At 40.6% G+C, this 22054-nt stretch overlaps 1 protein-coding gene across 1 annotated transcript; it reads left to right on the plus strand.

Annotated features, from left to right (window-relative positions):
• Nucleotides 1-836: 836 nt before the first annotated feature.
• On the plus strand, nt 837-19828 carry LOC131229253 (serine/threonine/tyrosine-protein kinase HT1). The gene is made up of 3 exons (XM_058225159.1): nt 837-2417; nt 4466-4921; nt 19185-19828. The coding sequence occupies exons 1-3, from the start codon at nt 1995-1997 to the stop codon at nt 19422-19424; spliced, it is 1119 nt and encodes a 372-aa protein (XP_058081142.1). The 5' UTR covers nt 837-1994; the 3' UTR covers nt 19425-19828.
• Nucleotides 19829-22054: the final 2226 nt, after the last annotated feature.

The raw sequence follows: 22054 nt of genomic DNA on the forward strand, positions 1-22054 counted from the left end.
GCTACCCACCTTGTACGGACTGCCCACCTCGAGCCCGGTGTGAAAATGCTCCTACATTAAAAGTCAAGGGCCAATAGATTAATCTTAGCCATCCAGCCAAAATCTTAGCTCATTAATGTTAAACAAGTAGCAACAGTGAGCCCACTTGTTGGGCCTTGAGGTCAAGTGCTCTGGAATTGGGGTTGAGCCCAGTTCAGCCTACCAAGTTGCTATCCTACCACCGAAAGATAGTTCGACCATAGCCACATGATCGAACGGTGGATAGGTCTCCAAATGATAGTTGTGGGCCTCATCCAGCCACTAAAGCTGGATGATCCTGCGGCGCCGATCATCCAACTTTTGAGAGAGAGAGAATCCATGAAGAGAGCGGGGCGTAGGCAATGATGCCATCGTCAGGTACGGTAGATCCCGTACAACCGGATTATGGTAGATCTATCCATCCACCGTACACGTAATAGGTCAATTTATCAATCTAGACCGTCTATCTATTTTTTCCTGATATATATGAAAATTATAAAAAAAACCAGACCTTTATCAATTGATGTTGTCCACCTGATCTGTGGCCTTCAATAGTTTGACATAAAATAAAAATGGTTCATAGAAAAATTCAACCTGGGAAAGTTCAAGATGAATTTGATTTTTTCAAAATGGGCCATCCATGATATATCAAACAATATGAACGATCCAGATTGATGCATCAACTTATGAATTGTACGGTGGAAATGTGGTTGTACTCTATTTAGGGTTCTCGAATGGGCTCTACCGTATCATCTCCCGCCACTGTATGTGTATTGTATAAATGCGAAAACACGGAACGGTTGGATTCGTTCCTAATAAAGGGTGCGAAAAGCGCTCTCTCTCCCTCTCGCTCTCTCTACTCTACTTTTCGAGCGACGCAATCACGGGAATTGCTTGAAATCCTTCAATTCAAATGCAATCCAATGCAATGCAATTCCCAAATCCAACAAACCATTTACTCTCATCTCTATCTCTCTTGAATCCCAAAATCCCCAAAACAAGAAATCCATGAAAAAGAGCTCTTGAAATCTGCTGTCTCTCTCTCTCTCTCTCTCTCTCTCTCTCTCTCTCTCTCTCTCTCTCTTAATTTTCATGTATTTCTCTTTGATTTCCTCACTGCAGCGAACACCAATGGAAATTCATCTCTCTTTTATCTCTATCTGCAACACCCATTTTTCCATTTTAAAATCCTTCTTCTCATAAACCAACCTTTTGAATTTCAGTTTCAATCTCTCTCTCTCTCTCTCTCTCTCTCTCTCTCTCTCTCTCTCTCTCTTAATTTTCATGTATTTCTCTTTGATTTCGTCACTGCGGCGAACACTAATGGAAATTCATCTCTCTTTTATCTCTATCTGCAACACCCATTTTTCCATTTTAAAATCCTTCTCATAAACCGACCTTTGGAATTTCAGTTTGAATCTCTCTCTCTCTCTCTCTCTCTCTCTCTCTCGGAATTTCTCTATGGTCTCTACTACACTTCTTTGAAAACCATAGAGAATCCATCTCTCTTTGCAATACCCAGGTTTTGAATTCAAAGCAAAAATCTCCCCAAATCTGCTCTCTCTCTCTCTCTCTCTCTCTCTCTCTCTCTCTCTCTCCCCTTTACATTTTCATGGATTCCTCTCTGATTTTGTTACTTCTTTGAAAACCCATTTGAACCCATCTTCTTGTTATCTCCTTCATCAAAATTCATTTTCTGATTTCAGATTTTCCTTCTAAGGTGTCTGTAAAAAGAGTAATCTCTCTCTATGATTTTCGTAGATTTCTTTTGGATTTCATCACTTCTCTGATAACCCATCTCCCTTTTTATTCCTCCCTCAAAACCAATGTCTCCGAATTCAAATTCTCCTTCCTGCAAAATTAAAAAAAATTCCATCCCCATTGATACTTCAATAGATTCCCCCCAATTCTCTTAGCTGCAACAGCAGCGGCATCCTGTTCCGGTTCGCGGGCTTCTCTAGAGAAGCCCGCATCCGATGCTCAGGATGGTGTCTTGCTTCCCGGCGCTGCGGCCTCGGAAGAAGAAGAGCGAGTCTGTCCCTTCTTCAATTATGGCAGCCCAGCCTACCTCGGAAACACAGGATTTGGAGAGGATGAGATGGAATAGTGTGGAATCTTGGTCAATGTTATTTGAACCGGATAATGTGGAAAGTCTGATGGGAGGAGAGGGAGGGGAATCAGAAGAATGGATGGCGGATCTGTCGCAACTGTTTATTGGAAACAAGTTCGCCTCTGGGGCCCACAGTAGGATCTACCGAGGAATTTACAAGCAGAGGGCAGTTGCTGTGAAGATGGTACGAATCCCTGATCGAGATGAGGAAACCCGGGCTCATCTCGAGTCACAGTTCACATCTGAAGTCGCTCTGCTTTCGCGTCTTTATCATCCCAACATAGTGCAGGTAAGCACAAGTAATGATTTTTGCTCGGAACATGAAAGAAATGGAATTCGTTTCTGTTCCTGTTTTCTAATCTAAAATATCAATCCTACAATTTTGCAGTAAATGTTAGTTCTTTGTGCAATTGTATTTTTTATGTGCTTCATGGAAGTCTAATGCAGGGGCATTTTCACACTGGGCTCGAGTGGGGTCGCCTGTGGGATGCAGGGGCACACTCGGGGTGGGTGACCCATGCAATTTGGGGCCCATGGGGGAGGTCTTGTGTTCAAGACTCCTTACCAGGGGTGATTAATGCGCATTTCACACCGGGCTCGAGTGGGGTAGCTCATGGGATACGGGGACACACTCGGGGTGGGCGGCCCATGTGATTTGGGGCCCACGAAGGGAGTTCGGCTGAGGTCCTAACCCATGAGATGTGGGGCCTGAGCTATGAGATGAAGGGATTAATTTGCCATACTCTAAGAGTTCGAGCTTTTAGAGCAAGTAGTTAATTGTCCTGCATCAAATTGGTATCAGAGCGGGTGGTCTTGTGTTCGAGACCACCGCCTTATTTTTGGGCTATGATTCATTATAAGGATGGCCATCATATAATGTTGGGTGTAATGACCATCACATTGGCTTTAGGTGAGGGGCATTTCTCAATGGCAAAAATGTCCCTTTGTGATGATGAGGTTAGGGCCAATTTTTTAAGGGCAAAAAAGTTTGCTTGTGGTTTCTTGATCTTCGAGTTTTGACATGCTATAAAAGCTAAAGATGGTCTTTTTCTTTGGAGCCTAGAAGGGTTTTCCCGTGTGTGTGTGTGTGTGTGTGTGTGTGAGAGAGAGAGAGAGAGAGAGAGAGAGAGAGAGAGAGAGAGAGAGAGAGAGAGAGGGTTTTCTCATATGTGTTTCTTCTCATGTGTTCGGCAAAGTCGAGAGAAGAGGTGATACAGTTTTCCAAAAGGTTCTCTTGGTTGTGTGATGAGAAGAGGTGAGAGTGTTCTTGTATGTTCATTGTATGTGAGCATTGCCTCTCTTCTACCTTGTATTCTTCTTATTTTGCTAGTGAAATGATTTGCCAGTGCTTCCCTATACACGTAGCTACATTATGATGAATCAAGTATATCTTGTGTCTCATTTTCTATCTATTTCCATGTTTTCCCTAACCGATAGTCATGGTTTTTTCACATTATCTTCATAAGATCAACTACATACACTGTTGAAGCGCTTCCACCTGTTTTTCCAAATTTGTGATGTTGAGCTCCCTGTTCCACCACAACATATACATGTTCACATGTGTGGTTGGGTTGTTTCAATCAGTGTTTTATGAGAATCCATAAAGCTCACATCATAGGAGCATGCCTATGTTAAATTGGACAGTTAACTGGATGGTTTGAGTTGGCTATATTTGCCTTTTCTTTAAGCCATTATTCTTGATGAAACCAATTATTTTTAGAGTAACTAAAACAGTAGGCCCATCTGGAATGGGAGAGAATTCCATCCTTTTCCGATTTTTCCATCCCAAAGGACTGGTTTTTCAAATCTGTTTCATTCTCTCTTGCTTGAAATAAATCTATTCGATTCAGTGAGCAGAACTGACCCACAAGCAAATAGGCATGTAACTACTTTTTTGAATTACTGTTATTTCACACAAGTCATTAAACTCATTGTTTGGTTCACTGTCTTAAAACCCAGACTGCACCTCGACCCATTTTGTGGCAGCTTGGTCAAACCCATCATATCCTCTTGGCTTGTTCTGGCTGAGAAATCTGATCCGTTTAAAATAATAGAAAACATAGAGACTTAAAAGTAATCTGCCATTAGCCTTGGGGTTTGTGTTTGGTTTTCCAGTAGATGTCATGGATTCGAGCTTTGAAGGAGATGCATTTAAAAAAAAAAAGAGCAGTTATTGCAACCTTCTTTTGGGTTACCTCTATTTCTAGAACATCAGAAACATGCACACTCACCATGCATGCAACATGCTCGAGCTGTTAAGGCTTTCCATTCGTCTATATTGCTGTGGGATTTGAAATGGTCTTGTTTCTTGATTAGTGACATGACCTTTTTTCACAGTTCGTTGCAGCCTGCAAGAAGCCTCCTTTGTACTGTATCATCATGGAATACATGTCTCAAGGGACATTGAGGATGTACCTCCACAAGAAAGATCCGTACTCATTATCAACTGAGACGATTCTGAGGTTGGCGCTTGATATCTCCCGAGGAATGGAATATCTTCATTCGCAAGGTGTGATCCACAGAGACCTGAAATCTCACAACCTCCTCCTAAGTGATGACATGCGTGTTAAGGTAGCTGATTTCGGTACCTCATGTCTGGAGACGCAGTCTCAAGCATCCAAAGGTAATGCGGGGACATACCGTTGGATGGCCCCTGAAATGATCAAGGAGAAGCCATACACTAGAAAAGTCGACGTGTACAGTTTCGGGATCGTGCTATGGGAACTGACGACAGCGCTGGTTCCCTTTCAAGGAATGACCCCCGTGCAAGCTGCATTCGCTGTGTCCGAGAAGGTAGTTGCTTTAAAACTGATTAATCGAGTGACGTATTGCAGTTTCTGTATGTACGAGGCTTGAATTTTGAAATTTGACATGGAGTCGAAGTTTTAAAACTCATTTTTCATGAACAATATCTGTAGGGCTGTCAATGGGCTGGGTTGGGGCCTAGCAAATGCAAAAAATTTAATAGGCATAGCCTGAAAAGTTTAAAATGCGGCCTGAGGCCTGGTCCATTGACCACCCTAATATTTGGAATATAGAACCATCTGATGATTTTGTATCATGGCCATTTAATTTCGTTTGAATCGATTTATATAGGGTTTTGCTGACATCCCATCGCTTTCAAATGGCAGAAGGCATGACCTATCAACGATTTGAACCGTCCGTTCATTGATATAAGTAGGGGCAGCTGGCCATGCCATGGTGCAAAAACCACACCAATCAGATGATCCTAAACATCTGATTAATAGCATGGAAAATGGATGGTCAAGATTGAGTGGAGAAACAAAATAGGTTCAATCATCATCTTAAAACATCTATTTGATGATCCCACTTTGTATTGCTTATGATTCCAAAGCAGCACTTCGGCTTGACGATTCCACCCACGTGATTTATGGCTTGTAAACAACGGAGGGTTGTAACAAACTGGCACCGTTCAAAGGATTAGGATCATCTGATTGGTGTGATTCTTGCATCATGTCTTGCTCCCAGTGTGTACTATTTAATCAACTGACCAATTGATCACTGGGTGTCACAAGTGGCATTCAAAAGGTTTGAGGACATTGCTAACATCCTCATAAAGATAAGGAACATCAGCAAAACCCTTTCAAGAGATTGCTATCTGTTTCATGATTTAGATAATTCTATAACAGATCTCTTTTGTTTGAATAGACATGTTTGTTGTTTTGAAACTGATTTTTTTTACTGTTTTACCATCATATGTGATATCAATGAACCTTTCAATGTGATCATTTAATTTGCGGAAGTTTTAGCCTCGATCTGGTTCACATGCTTCGAAAGCAGAAATTTCTGCATATGTTTCTAACATGGTATCTAAGGCTGTAACTTGGTTTCGGGTTAACCCGAACCCGCCTGACCTGACTGTAGTTCAAGTTGTTGAAAATCATTGCCAAGTCCTAGTTTAATTAGATTACTTAGTTGTTAAGCATGTTTTGGTTGAGTCAATTTAGGAAAGTGTTAAATTAAGAACTTCCTTCTAAGAGTTGTGGTGTTAGTAGGATTAGGAAATAGGGAGCCCTCTTTTGTATAAAAGGGCCTAGGTTAGAAAGTAAACAATATGTACAAACTCTCTCTCTCTCTCTCTCTCTCTCTCTCTCTCTCTACACTCTTTCTTTTGTCTTTTTCTTCCCCGTGGATGCTAAGACCCTCGTCTACAGTCTTGCTTTTGTGATTTTCTACATAGGTCGGGTTGTCAAGGTCCTTAGGTTGGGTTTGGGTTGAAAAACGCCCACTTGATTTGAATTCCTGTCAGATTTGGATTTGAGCAAATTTGGGTTGGGTTAGATTGGGTTGGAAATATTCACGTGTATTTGGGTTGTGGGGTCAAGGTCCTCGGGTTGGGTTTGGGTTTATCGCCAACCTGATTTGTATTCTAGTTGGATTTGGATTGAGCAAATTTGGTTTGGGTTAGGTCGTGTTGGGAATACTCACATGTATTTGGGTTGGGTTGGGTTCGGGTTGGGCACCTTAGGTTGGAGTTCAGGTTGGGTCGTGTTAGAGTTAACCGGCTCTTATCTCACACCATTATGATGTAATTCCGAGCCACAACAAACCCGAAACAACCCTAGGTATTATAAATTCAGATCTAACACCTCCGTCGATCCTGCGCTTTGTGGAAGCGTGCTCAACGAAGATAGAACAATCAAAATAACCAAAACAATCAAGCAACCAATCACAGAACACACTGATTTTATGTGGAAAACCCTTGCGGTAAAAAACCACAGCACAAAGCGACGAAGATCTCCAATATAATCAAAAGCCTTGGAGTTTACACCACTGACCTTCTTTGATTAGAGAATCACCCGATCTCCCCTTGCGATGCGCACCTAGGAAAACCCTAGCCCCTTGAGAAAATCCCTTCCCAAGCCCTTACAAGTGTAGAAAAAACCCTCTCACCATGCAAAACCCTTGCCCTTAGAGAGAAAACACTTGTATAACCAAGCCCTAATCGTAATTAGACTTAAATATCCAGATTTTCATAAAACCATAGAACTAAATTAGAGCCCATCGGTCGGAATGATAGTCCCTATCGGTCATACTAACAGAACTCTGTTCTACTCTCATATCATGATCGAAAATCTCCACGTTGTCGATCAGACCAACAATGTCCTGTTTCCTGCTCCAGACTATGTAAAATTCAAGGCATCTGCACAACAATCTCCACCTTGACTTGTATTCTACCAAGTCACCTTGATGATCTCCCGTGCTAGCCTCCACCTTGAGCGTAGACCGCTCCTTGCATCCTCTACTTGGAATGCAGCTCCATCCTCACCCTTGTGCTAGGGTGCCCAATCTCATCAATGGCTAGTGAGATTGATGAAGCCCAAGCAGTGTTGCTTTGTCAAAATGTCCGCGACATTCTCATTTGTATGAATTTTCTGAAATAGAATCTCTCCTGAAGTAATGAGTTCTCATTTCTTTTGGAACCTTGCATCGATGTGCTTGGTTCTCGCATGATACACCTGATTCAATGCTAGATGGATAACACTCTGATTATCTCAATGCAACTGAATCGCCTCACGCTTCAGCTCGAGTTCTCCTATCAGACTCTTCAACCATAATGCCTCCTTTGACACCTTCCTCGCACCAATTTATTCTACCTTGATTGCAGACAACGCTATCGTAGACTTTAGCGTAGATCTCCAACATATTGGTCCGCCTGCTAATGTGAAAACATATCCCATAGTGGACATCCTGTTATCCAGATCTCCTACATAATCTGAATCCACATAGCCTACAACTCCACCTGAAGCAACGTGTCCCCCCGAACATGATCCTAGTGTTGACTGTGCCCCTAAGATACTTGAGAATCTACTTAACAGCATTCCAATGCCCATTTCTTGGATTCGTTGTATATCTGCTGGCCACATTAAATGGCTGTGAGATATCTAGCCTCGTGCAAACCATCGCATACACGAGACTCTTCATTGCACTCGCGTACGACCCTCGTGACATTTTTGAAATCTCCTCTTCTATGCTTGGACACGACTTGACTGACAACTTAAAGTGACCTTCTAGATGTGTGCTAACTGGCTTTAACACCTTTCATGTGGAACTTCTCTAGTACCTTCTACACATATCCTCTCTGAGACAGTTATTGCTTCCCAAACTCTCTATCTCTGTGTATCTCTATGCCTAGTATCTTCTTCGCAGCATCCAAATCCTTATGTTAAACTTCTTGCTTAACAGAGACTTAAGCAAGAGTATCTCCTTCTTATCTTTCACAGCAATCGGCATGTCATCAACATATAACATTGTTAAAATGTAGGATCTGTCCTCAAGGACTCTGTAATATACGCAACAATCATACTCACATTTGATATAGCTAATCTCCGCTATGTAGGAATCGATCTACTTGTACCGCTGCCTCAGAGATTGTTTTAGCCCACACAATGACTTCTTCAGCCAACACACGTAATCTTCCTTACCAAGCTCATCGAATCCTTCTGGCGGTTTCATGTAAATAACTTCCTCCAAGTTCCCATGAAGGAATAATGTCTTCAAATCAAGTTGTTCCAATTCTAAATTGGATTCCGCTACCATAGTTAGTGGCACCCTGATTGACGTATTTTTTACAACCAGAGAGAAAACTTCATTATAATCCACTCATTCCCTCTGTGAGTACCCCTTTGCTACAAGTTGTGCCTTGAATTTTTCACTTTATTTCTCTATTAATGCTTCCTTTTGAACACCCACTTGCACCCAATAACCCTTTGACCTTTTGGAAGTTCCGCCATCTCCCATGTCTGATTCGTATGTAGAGATTTCATCTCATATGTGATGGGGACATCAGAGGACCTACTCGGGTGTACTGGAAACGAAAACGACCACTCACATCAGCGCAACTTTCTTTGTGGATGGGAGATGAGTTCCAGATGGGGCTCGTCAGGCCATTTTAAAGATCCCACATGCATTGGATGTGCATCAGGAAGACCCCACTTTAGGATGATGCATGTAGGCTGCTTAGGAGATCATTTTATTCATATGATTTCTATTTCCTGTCAATCCGACCGTTGGATCTTGTTAATCAAGGATTGAGCCCCCATATCTTTTAGATCCGGGCCCATTAGACTCTGATCTTGCTTTCTTTATATTTTTTGTAATTTTTAGGAGTTATTTGATGGTTGAGATTGATAATATATATTTTAGTTTTCTTATTTTGGATGATAGGCCAGCACATGAGGGGGGGGGGGGGGGAGTTCCAACCCTATTGGATTTTGTGATAAAAAAGAGTAAATTTCTTGCTTTCTTCTTCCATCTTTATGCGATTTGAAGGTACTTCCATGCGATTTGGAAGGGAGATTGGTATGAGGTTAATCTTCATCAACGGAGGTGCGAGGTCTCCATCTATCCCCACACAATCTTCTCTTTTCTCCCCCATCTAGGTATTTTATTTAGGTTCTTCATTCTCCCCATCCTAGATCTCCGTCTTCTCCCAAACCCAACTTTCTCATACCTATCCACAATCCAAACCCTGACTTAAACCCATCCTCCCACGCCACATGTGTGCCCGTACGGCCACACGTGTGAATCCCACCTACCCCTTTTGGTTTCCCACCATCGTTATATCAAAACCCCTTTTCTTCATCCCCAAAACCTTAACCCTAAACCTAAAATTTCTAATTTTCATACTTTCCCAAATTACCCAAACCCTAATTTTCACCCTAGGTTGTATTAGGTTTCCTATTTTGAAATAGACTATACCCTATACTAATTGGATGTCCCTACATCCATTGGATCCTAGTTTCTTTTTATTTAATGATCTTGTGTTACGATGTTGGTAGCTTAGGCTAGAATTATGCATGATTTTCTTTTGATTTTCATGATATTAGTGATGATTATAGTGATGTTTGTATTTTTTTGTTAAATAGCTTAATTCGACTATTTGATCTCACATTTTACTTAGTTCATGCATTAGTCCTACATCACTCTGCCATGGGCGACATCCACTTGTCACTATCCTTTCCAAACTTGGCCTCTTGAAAGGTGGAGGGATCTTCACTTCCTGTGAACAGTGCGAAAGAAACCATGTCTTCGAACCTATATCGAACAGAGGCTCTAATGGTTTGTCTCTCCCTGTTCCTAGCTATATTTTCCTGATATCCTGTTGATTATTTCGGTCAGTTTCATGCTCTTGCTGAATTTCACCTTCAGTAACCGGCTAAACTGACTCCACCTACACTGATAACCTCTCTGTATCACCATCTGTTTCTGACTTTTCTGCAGTGTCCTTATTGGCCTTAAACATTAATGCCCAATCGAAGATGACATCTTTGCTAACGAACACTTCTGAGAAATTGTATCCCAAAGCTTGTAACCTTTGACACTTTTCTCATACCCGACAAAAATGCACTTTCTAGATTTGGGATCTAACTTCATCCTTTGTCCACTCCGCACGTGGATGTATGTTGAACACTTGAAGATCCTCAATCCTAAGTAATCAACATCCTTACTAGTCCAGACTTTCTCTGTAACCTCGGAGTCTAGTACTATAGATGGTGATCGATTCACAATAAAGCATGTCATGTTAACCACTTCTGCCTAGAAGCTTTTAGGTAGCCCTGCATGCAACTGCATACTTTTCGCCCTCTTCAATAGAGTTTTGTTTATCCTCTCAGCCACCCTATTCTGCCTTGGGGTCCCTGGAGTTGAGAAGTGCCTTGTGATGCCATGTTTCTTGCAGAATTTCATGAATTCCGACTCTTTGTACTCTGTATTGTTATATGACCTAAGATACTTAACCTGTCTCCCGGTTTGTTTTTTACTTCCGCCTTCCATTCGTTGAACTTGTTGAACACCTCAGACTTGTGCTTTAAGAAGTAAACCCAAGCCTTCCTCAAGTAATCGTCTATGAAGCTCACGAAATATTGTGCTCCTCCTTAGATGGTACTGTCACTGGCCCCCAAACATTGGAATGTATATAATCGAGCACTCCGCTGTTAGTATGTGTAGTAGTCTTAAACCTTATCCTGCACTGCTTCCCACAGATGAAATGCTCGCAAAAATCCACCTTGCATGCCTTAACTCCCTTCAATAATTTCCATTTATGGAGTACCATCATGCCCTTCTCGCTCATATGCCCGCATATGCCACAAATTAGTGTCATATATGTTGGATTATGCATGTGAGGTGGTAGCAACCTCACCTATAACTGTGCTCCTAACCAACTTGTACAAATTTTTCATCTTACGTCTCTTCATTAACACCATTGCACCTCTAGTGACCTTGATTACACCGCCAGATGTGGTGAATATTCACCCATTCATATCTAAAACCCCCAATGATATGAATTTTTTCTTCAGATCCAGGACATGCCTGACATCACCTAGAGTCCGTATGACTCCATCAAACATCCTTACCTTGATCCTCCCTATTCCGATGGCCTTGCATGTTGCGTCATTCCCCATTAGAACATTCCCACCATCATAGGACTTGTAGGAATCAAACCAAGTCCTATCCGGGCACGTATGATGTGAACATCTTGAATCAAGTATCCACTTATATGTAAGATGACTCATACCTGAGGAGATCGAGAGGTCTGCTTTTGAGCTCTCTTTCACTATGCTAGCCGATTTGCCCATGTTCTTTTTACCCTTGCTTTTTAGGTCTTCCTTCCGTTTTTGGCAGTCTCTCTTAAAGTGCCCCTTCATGCCACAATAGAAGCATCTGTCCTTAGCCTTTGATTTCGATCTAGACTTTTTCTTCTTGTCAGATCGTGATCGCTCCACGGATCTCCCATGTCCCTGACACCATTTTGCAACTAACCCTTCCACTTAAGAGTCCTTATCGTTTGACTTCTTCTTCATCTCGTTAGAAACAAGAGTCACGCTGATTTCTCTCAACTTCACTGTATTCTTCCCATATAACAGAGTAGTGATGAGATAGTGGTATGATGTGGGAAGTGACTTTAAAAGTAGCACCGCTTTATCTTCATCCTCGATTATCACTCCAAGCCTTAAAAACTCGCTACATATCTTGGTAACAAGTTCATGTGCTCGAGGAGATCAGATCATTCTTTCATCTGTAGCCCGAAAAAGTTGTTTCTTCACAAACAACTTGATAGTAAGGGACTTCGCCATGTATTTTTTCTAGTTTCTTTCATATCTCCAGGGGTGATTCCTCATCCAAAACGTAGTACATGACTTCATCTGATAAACACAGATGGATGGTGCCATAGCCTTCTCACCAAGTTTGCTTTAATGATCATCTGACATCTTTTTCGGTTTAGTCTCCAACAATGCCTTGCTCAACCCTTGCGATACTAGAATATCCTTAACCTTCCGTTGTCACAAACTAAAATTGTCCTTTACATCGAATTTTTGTATATTGAACTTCGACCCTGACATCTTCACTGAATTCCCAAACATCCTTAAACCCGACGCTCTAATACCACTTTGTTGGAGTTAACTGGCTCTCATCTCACTCCACTATGACGTAATTTCGAGCCACAACAAACCCGAATCAGCCCTAGGTTTTAGAAATTTGGATCTAACACTACTGTCGATCTTGTACTTTGTGGAAGAATGCTCAACCAAGATAGAACAATCAAAATAACTAGAATAACCAAAACAATCAAGCAAGCAATCACAGAACATACCGATTTTACGTGGAAAACCCTTGCGGGAAAAAACCATGGCACAAAGCGACAAAGATCTCCACTATAGTCAAAAGCTTTAGAATTTACAACACTCACATTCTCCGATTACAGAATCACCCAATCTCCCCTTGCGATGAGCACCTAGGAAAACCCTAGCCCCTTGAGAAAATTCATTCCTAAGCTCTTACAATTTTAGAAAACTCCTCACATCGCAAAACCCTTGCCCTTAGAGAGAAAGCACTTGTATTACCAAGCCCTAATCGTAATTAGGCATAAATACCCCAATTTCCGCAAAACCCCTGTCGGTCGGACCAACAGAACTCTGTTAAGATCCTATCTCTTGGCCGAAAATCTCCACACCGTCGGTCAGATCAACAGTGTCCTGTTTCTTGCCCCAAACTATGCAAATTCAAGGCATCCGCACAACAGGTCGGGTTGTGGGTTGGATGCTCTTTAAGTCAGGTTGGGTTTGCGTTGACCCTCAATCCGTCCCAACCCTGCCTAAGTTGGATCCTTAATGGTATATGTTATCACTAAAATCAGGTTGAACCCGCGGCTCCACCTGTAGGCCGTGGAGTACCTGCACCAGTAGAGAATAAAGGAGAATGGGGGCGTCGGTTAGGCCCGGGGACCCTCTGATGCTTAAGTCAGGTAGATAAACCTAGAGCAGGTGTAGCTGGAGTTAGGATTTTTGTACATACCTTTTACCCATGGCAGGGGCTATATTTACAGGTTCTCTAAGCAGTTTATGTATCTCAATAGATATGTTAGATACATTGAAGGAGCACTTATTGGAGTAGAAATCTGCTCCCGAGAATATCTTCGATTTTGCCTTGATTGGCGTGATTTTTGGCTAGGATCTTGTCAAATCAATCTTGGCTTGGTACGATGCAAGATTCTCTCCGGGCATTTCTATTCTGGGGTCGAGATGGTCAGGTCGGATTGGTCAAATAGCTCGGTCGAGATGGTCAGGTCAGTTGATGAATCTCGCTACAGAGTTATGGGCGTGACCGGTTTATCTCGACAGATGAGTCCTTCATCGAAGCTCAGCTTGGCTTCTTTGGTGGTGGACACGCTGATGGCTTAGGGAAGTTGCTTCGTCGGTCCTTCGCCATGTGTCTCATATGGCTGGCTGGTCAGTTCGGTTTTTCCCATAACAGTATCATCAATGCCACTTTGACTTTTTAACTGATATCGACAAATGTATGGTTTTAAGTGAAAGGTTGTTCTTTTAGTTCCCATCTTTTATTATTTAGGTAAGACTTTCCGAGTCTATGTGTGTGTGTGTGTGTGTGTGTGTGTGTGCGCGCGCGCTCCTAGAACATGAGATGTTGGAGGGAATTTAGCTTTCCTTATTGGAGTTGTGATTGTTATTAGGTTGATGTTTTTGGATTTGAAATCCGTCACTAAAGTTCACTTTTCCCTCATGAAGAAAATCATGAGTTGTATTACTAAGGTTCTTATTTATTCATTGTGTGAAGTTCGCCAATGAAGCTATAATATGTGTTGGTAGGAACCTAGCCGTCCTTCCAAGTGCATGGGTTGTGTTAACCATTAATATCAATGGAAATCTTAAAAACTGAAGTTGATCAGGATTGCAAGGAATGTCAAACGAGGACTTCTCTAATGACCTTGAATGCAGGGAAGTTTTGCAAATTACAACTATATCCAACAACTGCACTCCTAATTCAGAAGCATTCTACTCTTGGAAAATCTCTGAAAGGATGGGATTATAATTTACAGAAAGAATGTTTGCAAAAGGTGAAACTAGGGGTGCAACTCGGGCGGGGTGGGTCGGTTGAGGGTCAACCTGAACCAACCTGATCTCAAGAGGACCCAACCCACAATCTGATCCAATCCAAATTCCAATTTGAGATTCCTAACTGAATTCCTCTATACTTAAGACTATAAACCTACCCAACATAAACCAACCCAACCCAAATACGTGTGATTATTCCCAACCTGACCTAACCCAACATGAATGTGCTCAACACAAACACAACCCAATTCTAAATTGGTTTGGAGTTTCCAACCCTAACCCAGCCTAAGGACCACAATAACCTGACTCGAACTTGGGTTGGGTAAATTGGGTCTGGGTTGACTCAAAGGTCTTGAACCCATGTAGTAGTCCTAGGGGAAACCATGGACATACTGTCCTTTCTTGGGGGATTGTGTGTTCCTTGATTCGTTTAGGAATATATTTCATGATATCTTATATTTTGCTATTATCGATTAGACGTTGATAAACATGGAAAATAGGAAAACTCATAAAAAATGAGATATGATATAGGAAATTTCATGCCATGTTTTCCTAAGAATGAGACCACAATTTTTATTTTTATTTTATTTTTGTGGTATTTATTACATTAACGACATTATTGCCTACTATGGTGAATTCTCTTGAGTAATCCCCCATCAAAATAACATTATAATTAACTAATGTTTTAGGCATAGTTTCCTTATATATGGTCTCTTAGATTTCCCAACTATAAAAACACATGTAAAATCATATTCTCAATCTGCTACTAGAAAAACATGCTGAAGGACTTGACCAATTACCGAGTAGTGCCATTATCTTTTGGGTGCGTGACAGACACAGTAAGGATTGTTCAAAATTGAAAAACAATGGAGGATGAAATTGAAAAGCCAAAAACTGGAAAACCCACAGCCCGCTCAAATTAACCATGAGAGAGAGAGAGAGAGAGAGAGAGAGAGAGAGAGAGAGAGAGAGAGAGAGAGAGGCTTGCTCTAGAATTACATGACCATATTGGATTGAGATGAGCCTCGATCTCGAGTCAATCTACGCAAGAGAGGCTTGCTCTAGAACTGCATGGCCACATTGGATTGAGGTGAGCCTCGATCTCGAGTCAATCTAGGCATGCACTCATCCGCCCATTGAGCTCAAAATAACCACTTTGACGTTGTTGTTTCAAGCTTTAAAAAAAAGTATTGATATCTGCACATAGTATTGATATCTACATATATGTAAATTTTCAATTGAGAGTTTTTCTCACAAAACTTGATAATGTTGCGGCGAATAAGTCTTGTAGTGCATAATCGTGGTCCTAGGAACTTGATGAAATTATTAACAGATCTTCCCCACACAATTACACAATTCTGAATCAACTAAGCCGCTTTTTCATGAGTACATCCCTTCATACTGTACGCTAAATTAGTGGGCACCAAACATCATACTACAACATATAAAGGTGGGTAGATAAAGCCACTAGCATCATTTACAAGACATTGCACTTGCACAATGCACTGCTTTGATTGAATTAGATGCCAATAGGTACAAGGATCATAGAGTAAAGTTTAAATAAATGCTCCAAGCATGTGGTTGCTCACCCATGCTGCAAGCATTTCCCCTTTCAAAAGAGGTGCATGCACTAACTCAACCTAGCAACTCTTGATTTGGCTTCATATAGGTCATGATATCATCAGGATTGAAGGTTTCACTCTCAAAAGAGTCACAAGCACCGGCTCATCTTAATAACGCCTAGCCCCACTCTTGCTGTGAACATCATTTGATTCCCAAAGTCTCACCCTCAGTCATCAAAAGCCATGCATTGTGTGGTGGCACGGAGTGATTGCACTAACACATACTAATCTCACCTAAACATGCTGTGAATGGAGTTGATAGTGCCATGACTTGTATTTCCTCATATCTTCTGCACCGCTAGACAAGGTTGTCTCACATGAGTGTCTCTTCATCCTAGCATATTTTCACAGGCATGACAAGGGTGTTTAATTCCCATGCAAGTGAGAAGATGACAGCCATGGCAGAAAGGGCCATTGTAAGTATAGAATGCACCACTGATGATCTCAAAGCCTAGGGGCCCCTCAACCTAGAACATCACTCATCTTCACAACCCACTCTCAAAGACTACATGGATTTTTATCTCATCTTACATGTGTGAGTCTTGAATAGTAGACCCTAGCACCCCTAACATCATAACTAGTGGGGAACATGATTGGAAGTCTTACATAAATCCACAATACTTCCGTTCTTATGAAAGATATAAAGCTCTTTGTAGTCATATATGCCTGATGTTTGCTAAACTATCTCTCTTGTAATCAGCTTTGTCATGGGATAGGCTAACATCTCTCTAGCGAGAATGTGTTTGAGCACAACATACCCATCTGTCAATTAATCTTTAACATAGTGATACTTTATCTCGACGTGTTTAGACTTCTTATGGTGTTTAGGATCCTTCGCAAGATCTATAATTGATGTGTTATCAATCCTTACAAAGAGGAGACCTTGGCACTAGGGACAATATCCAAGGCTCTTAGAATCTTATGATCCGTGCACCCTCTTGAACTGCAAAACAACCCCCCTATATATTCGTTTTCCATGGTAGAAAGGGTGGTAGGAGATTATTTATGTTGGACCATGAAATAATGCCATTTTTCAGCATGAACACAATACGAGGCAACTTTCTTTCATCCTAATCATCTACTTATGAGGAATTGGAATAGATCAGCGCCCTCAACTCAGTGCCATGATAACACAACAAAAATTCCTATTTGTCTTTGAGATAATGGAATGTTCTCATAATTACAAGCCATTGTGCTTAGCTTGGATCGCTTGGTATTGACTCACAAGGCCATAGCATAACAAGATACATAGCGGTGTGCATAACATCACATATAAGGTTTCTGACTGCACTAGCATATGGCACTGAAGACAACTCCCTTCTATTCTTTTGACTGAGGACATATTTCCTTTCTTAATTTAGAGTATGTATAATCAGGATTTTAATTAGCTTGGAATTATGCGTCATGAATCGTGAGAAGCTCTTCTAAATGAACGATACATGTGACATTCCCAAAAACTTATTAGAGTGGGTCCAAAAATTTTGATCCCCAAGATGAAATTTGACTCCTAAGATCCTTCATTCAAAATTGGAGGGGAACTGTTCCTTGGTCAATAACAGCGTATCAATATCATTTATAGTAAGCAGGATGTCATTGACGTACAATGACAATATCAAGATTTTTCCAGTAGATCACTTTACATACACAACTGTCTTATTCGAGCATGTTAAATTTGAAAGAGTGATACCTTCATGAAATCTCATGAACCTGTTTTTGAACTTTTCCATGTAATGCGTTTCCTCCAGATCTCTATTAAGAAATGTGTTTTTAATCACCACCGATACAATCCAGAATCCAAGTAAGCAAGTATAGCTCGAATCATGAATAAAGATGCGAATCTTGCTATGGAGAGAGTTTCTTCGTAGTAAAATCCTTCAACTCAATTGACTTCTTGGTCACCAATTGCACTTTGCATATGTTAACTGATCTGTCTACCCTCCATTTGATCTTGAATACCCTCTTTTCTGATCACTCCTTGATCATTTGGTAAATCAACCAATTCCTGGATGTGATTCATCTTCATGAAGTCAATTCCTCATTTGTGGTGACAATCTAATCTGCCGAGCTTGGCAAGGAAAAGGCCTCTTAATAGGAGCTTGGTTCATCCTTATCAATTGCAAGACCTGAGCATAATTTACTCTCAATCTTAGAGTATCCCTGAAGGATTCTGCCTTGATAACTGCAATGCAATTCAGGGACTGAATTCGAAGCTCTCAAACTGTGTTCATGATCATAGGAGCAAGGTATTAAAAAATGGTTACGTAATGGCCAAAACATAATGGTAATGGCCTGGTAATGTTCAGGTCGTTACGCGCAGTGTTCGAAGTATCGATGTCGCTACAAATTTTGCTGTTTGGGGATACGGAAACAATATTGATATTGTTGATAATATCGTTGAGAACCAAAAATGCGGGGAAATATGGGGAAAATGATGGATTTTTTCAGTGAAACTTCAGGAGAAATTAAAATATGCATATTTGCATATTTATGAATTAAAAAATTGTAAAAAAGAATGCATCTATAACAAGTTTCCATTTAATGGGGGCTTAAAAGCATGTGTTATTGTTAGCAGAAGGCACATGGACTGAGTGGATTTCTCACCGACATTGCGGTGGGCCCCGCACAAGATCTTATTGTTAGCAGAAGGCACAGGCAATTCACGTCCGAATTACAGGTTCCTCATGCATTGGAGGCACAGTGTCCTAATAGGCCACTCTGTGCAAGTGTGGCCTATGGTCCAGTGATCACACCATTGCTTATGCCCCCCACCATGGATGGAGGATGCCTGAAAGATCCCAACCCTTGAATTAGCGGCCAAAGATTGGATATTTGGATGGCTAGGATTTCTGGGGCGCCCATCATCATCAGTGGTGCCTGTCAGCTGAACAGTCTGGATCACTCTTACGAAATGGGCAAATGAGAATGATGCATATGTTATGTACATATGATTTCTTTGAACAAGGAAATCCTGTTTTGTTGCAGTTCTTATCTATTTCAGTAGCAGAGCTTATTTTCTATTTTTCTACATTTTATGTTGTTTTGAATGCTTTTCTTGTTCAGAACGCACGGCCGCCATTGGCAGACAACTGCTCGCCCGTCCTCAACCACCTCATCAAGCGTTGCTGGTCTGCAAACCCATCAAAGCGACCGGATTTCAGGTACATCGTGTCTGTTTTGGAGAACTATGATGAATGTCTCAAGAATGGCCATCCTCACCATGGGCTACTCAGCCAGAACATGCTTCTCGACCGCTTCAGGAGTTGTATATCTATGAATTCATCTATACCTGTCCATGCCTGAATTCGCCACCAAAGCAGGTAACATAATCTTCTTGGGCTAAACCATGATGTCTGCTTCCCGCCATTTTTTTTTTTTCCGCAAGTTGGTGACTGCTCCACTGCATACAATCCAAACCTTTGAATTCATGGGCTCCATGTTGGAGGTGACCCACAATCATGTGATGATCCTAACCATCAAAATGGAGACTTATTCGGACGGTCTGGATTGAGTTATATGTTCAGATGATAGGACGCCCGCCTTTTCAGAAAATGGTCCGAAAACGCTCATAGTGGTCTAGCCCAATTTTATTCCTTGTAGAGCCTGAAAACTGTATATATCTGACTAAAATTTCAGTATCTAATCTGATTGTATGTATAGAAAAGGTAGAAATTGGAATATCCAATAAATGTGTTTTTTTTTTAAAATTTAAATTTTGTCATCTATGCATTGAAATTGGAATAGTTCTGTGAATGCTAATGCAATTGTATTTTGGTAGTTCAAAAACTAAAAGTTCTCCTTTCAAACTGTGTGGGCCCACCATGATTTTTGAGTTCCATCCAACCTGTGCATTTTGATGCAACTCATCGTGGTTAACGTGTCCCAAAATTCATCCTGATCCATAACTCAGGTAGGCCACACCAAAGAGAAACAGCAGGGGACATGAGGGTGACATCACCTTAAAACTTCCAGATGGAATGTGGGTCCGCCATGTTGTGTACATGCCATCCAGACCACTCATCAGGTGCTCTCCCCCAAGATGAAGGGACAAACCGAAACTCAAAATATTTCAAATCTCAGGTGGGCCAAACGCCCTAAATGTAATGGTCTTACACATGATTGTAGATTGCTCCCTCTGGCAGTAGAACTATTATTCTAGTAGTCACTTTCAAGCATTTAGTCTTGTGGGGTCCACCGTACGTATATTGTCATCCAAAATTCGTATTGTTTGAATGATCATAACCTCTGATTAATGAGCATTTGTTTGTTGAATTCAGACCGTTGACTCATTTTCATCTTGACCATCCATTAATTGCCCGCCAATCAGTCGGTTAGGATCGAATATGGTTCCCAAGAACTGTTAACTTAGAGCCCACAATTTGAATGGTTTGATTTGAATTAAGTTTTTTAGTGCTTGCACAGCAATGATCGCAAAGTCTACCAGTATCAAAGTTCAGTCTTTAGTCATTCCTATACATGGCGGGGGCCATCTGCAGGCAAGCACATGTCAATATCACATGCATGTGAGATTTGAGCTTTTCATAAGGTGGGCCACACTATTTAGATCTTGTGGCCTAAAAATCAAGTCTCTTAACATTTGGGATAAAAGTGCATTTATAGCCAAAACTAATGAGGGGAATGAATTCTAACGTGGCAAGTGCTATAAATAGTAAAGACTTCAAAACTAACTCAAAACTTGTAATCCGTGTTCGAAATATCGGTATCAGGTTACGTATCACTTTTTTGGGATAATGGATACGCATCGGTTATTGCATGAGATATATCGACATTGAGAAATTGGTCTAAATTATCAATGATTATTAAAAAAAACATCAATATACACTTATAAATAAAAACTTTACAAAAACAAATATACATAATAGGTTTTCTGTAATTATATGTGGTCTTAATCTATGTGTTGTCTAATTAAATTGATATAAATGTATTATAATTTATATATATAAGAAAATGCGTGAAAGCACAAGCAATATATTAAAAAATAAAAGAAGAATCACTAGGGTTCATATATGTTTGATTTTATGTTTGGAGACGAATATTGTACAACCGATTTGCAAGAAATTGAAATTTTTTGTTTTTAATTTTATTTATATTTTCCACAACTCTAACCATCTCCTCCAAATCTCAAAATCGAAACTCACCATTCATGATTTTTCATGTAAAAAATCATGAATTTGTAACAATTTACACCGATTAAACATGATTTACAGGAAAAAAAATAAAATCAAAAATTGAAAATACTCATAGATCGAATATGTGAGATATATCGCCCTACTTGTGCGTTTCGTATTGCACAAGTGGGATACAAGATATATCGTGGAATATATCGACTGATATCATCAATATTTAAAACACTCCTGGTAACTACTCTTAGCTAATCTAAACAAATGGCATTGAAATGAGACTTGACTCGCGAAACCCTAGAAAGTATTGAAATATAGCATATATGAAACTTACTACAAATAGTAAGTTTTGAACTAAAATGTAATTTTGACCTCAAAATGGCTTTAAAATAAAAATTAAAAATTAAAAATGAAAAAGAAGAAGAAGAAGAAATCCCTTGGAAATGATTGATTTTGCTAGTTGCGACGTCATGGGGCTCCTCAACAATATATTGATTTTCCAAAAATATATTACTTGTAGATCTGATAACTCCTGAAGTTATGGCCGTTGAAAGCTTTGGTGTGCGTTTAGGCCATTTTTGCCTTGGATTGATCTATCTGGCCCTATCTCTTTCAATCTGCACCGTCCATGAAGTTGTCCACAACCCTATCAAAACCAGTGGCAGCTTAAAAAAAGGCTTAAAAATTAATCTCACATTAAAATAAAACATGGGCCCACCTCAAGATACTGGAATTGTAGGAATTGCCAGGGACCTACCAGTCAAAAAGACAAGATCACAAGTCCTTTATTCC

This window comes from Magnolia sinica, chromosome 16, assembly GCF_029962835.1.
Source record: "Magnolia sinica isolate HGM2019 chromosome 16, MsV1, whole genome shotgun sequence".
NCBI classification, from domain to species: Eukaryota; Viridiplantae; Streptophyta; class Magnoliopsida; order Magnoliales; family Magnoliaceae; genus Magnolia; species Magnolia sinica.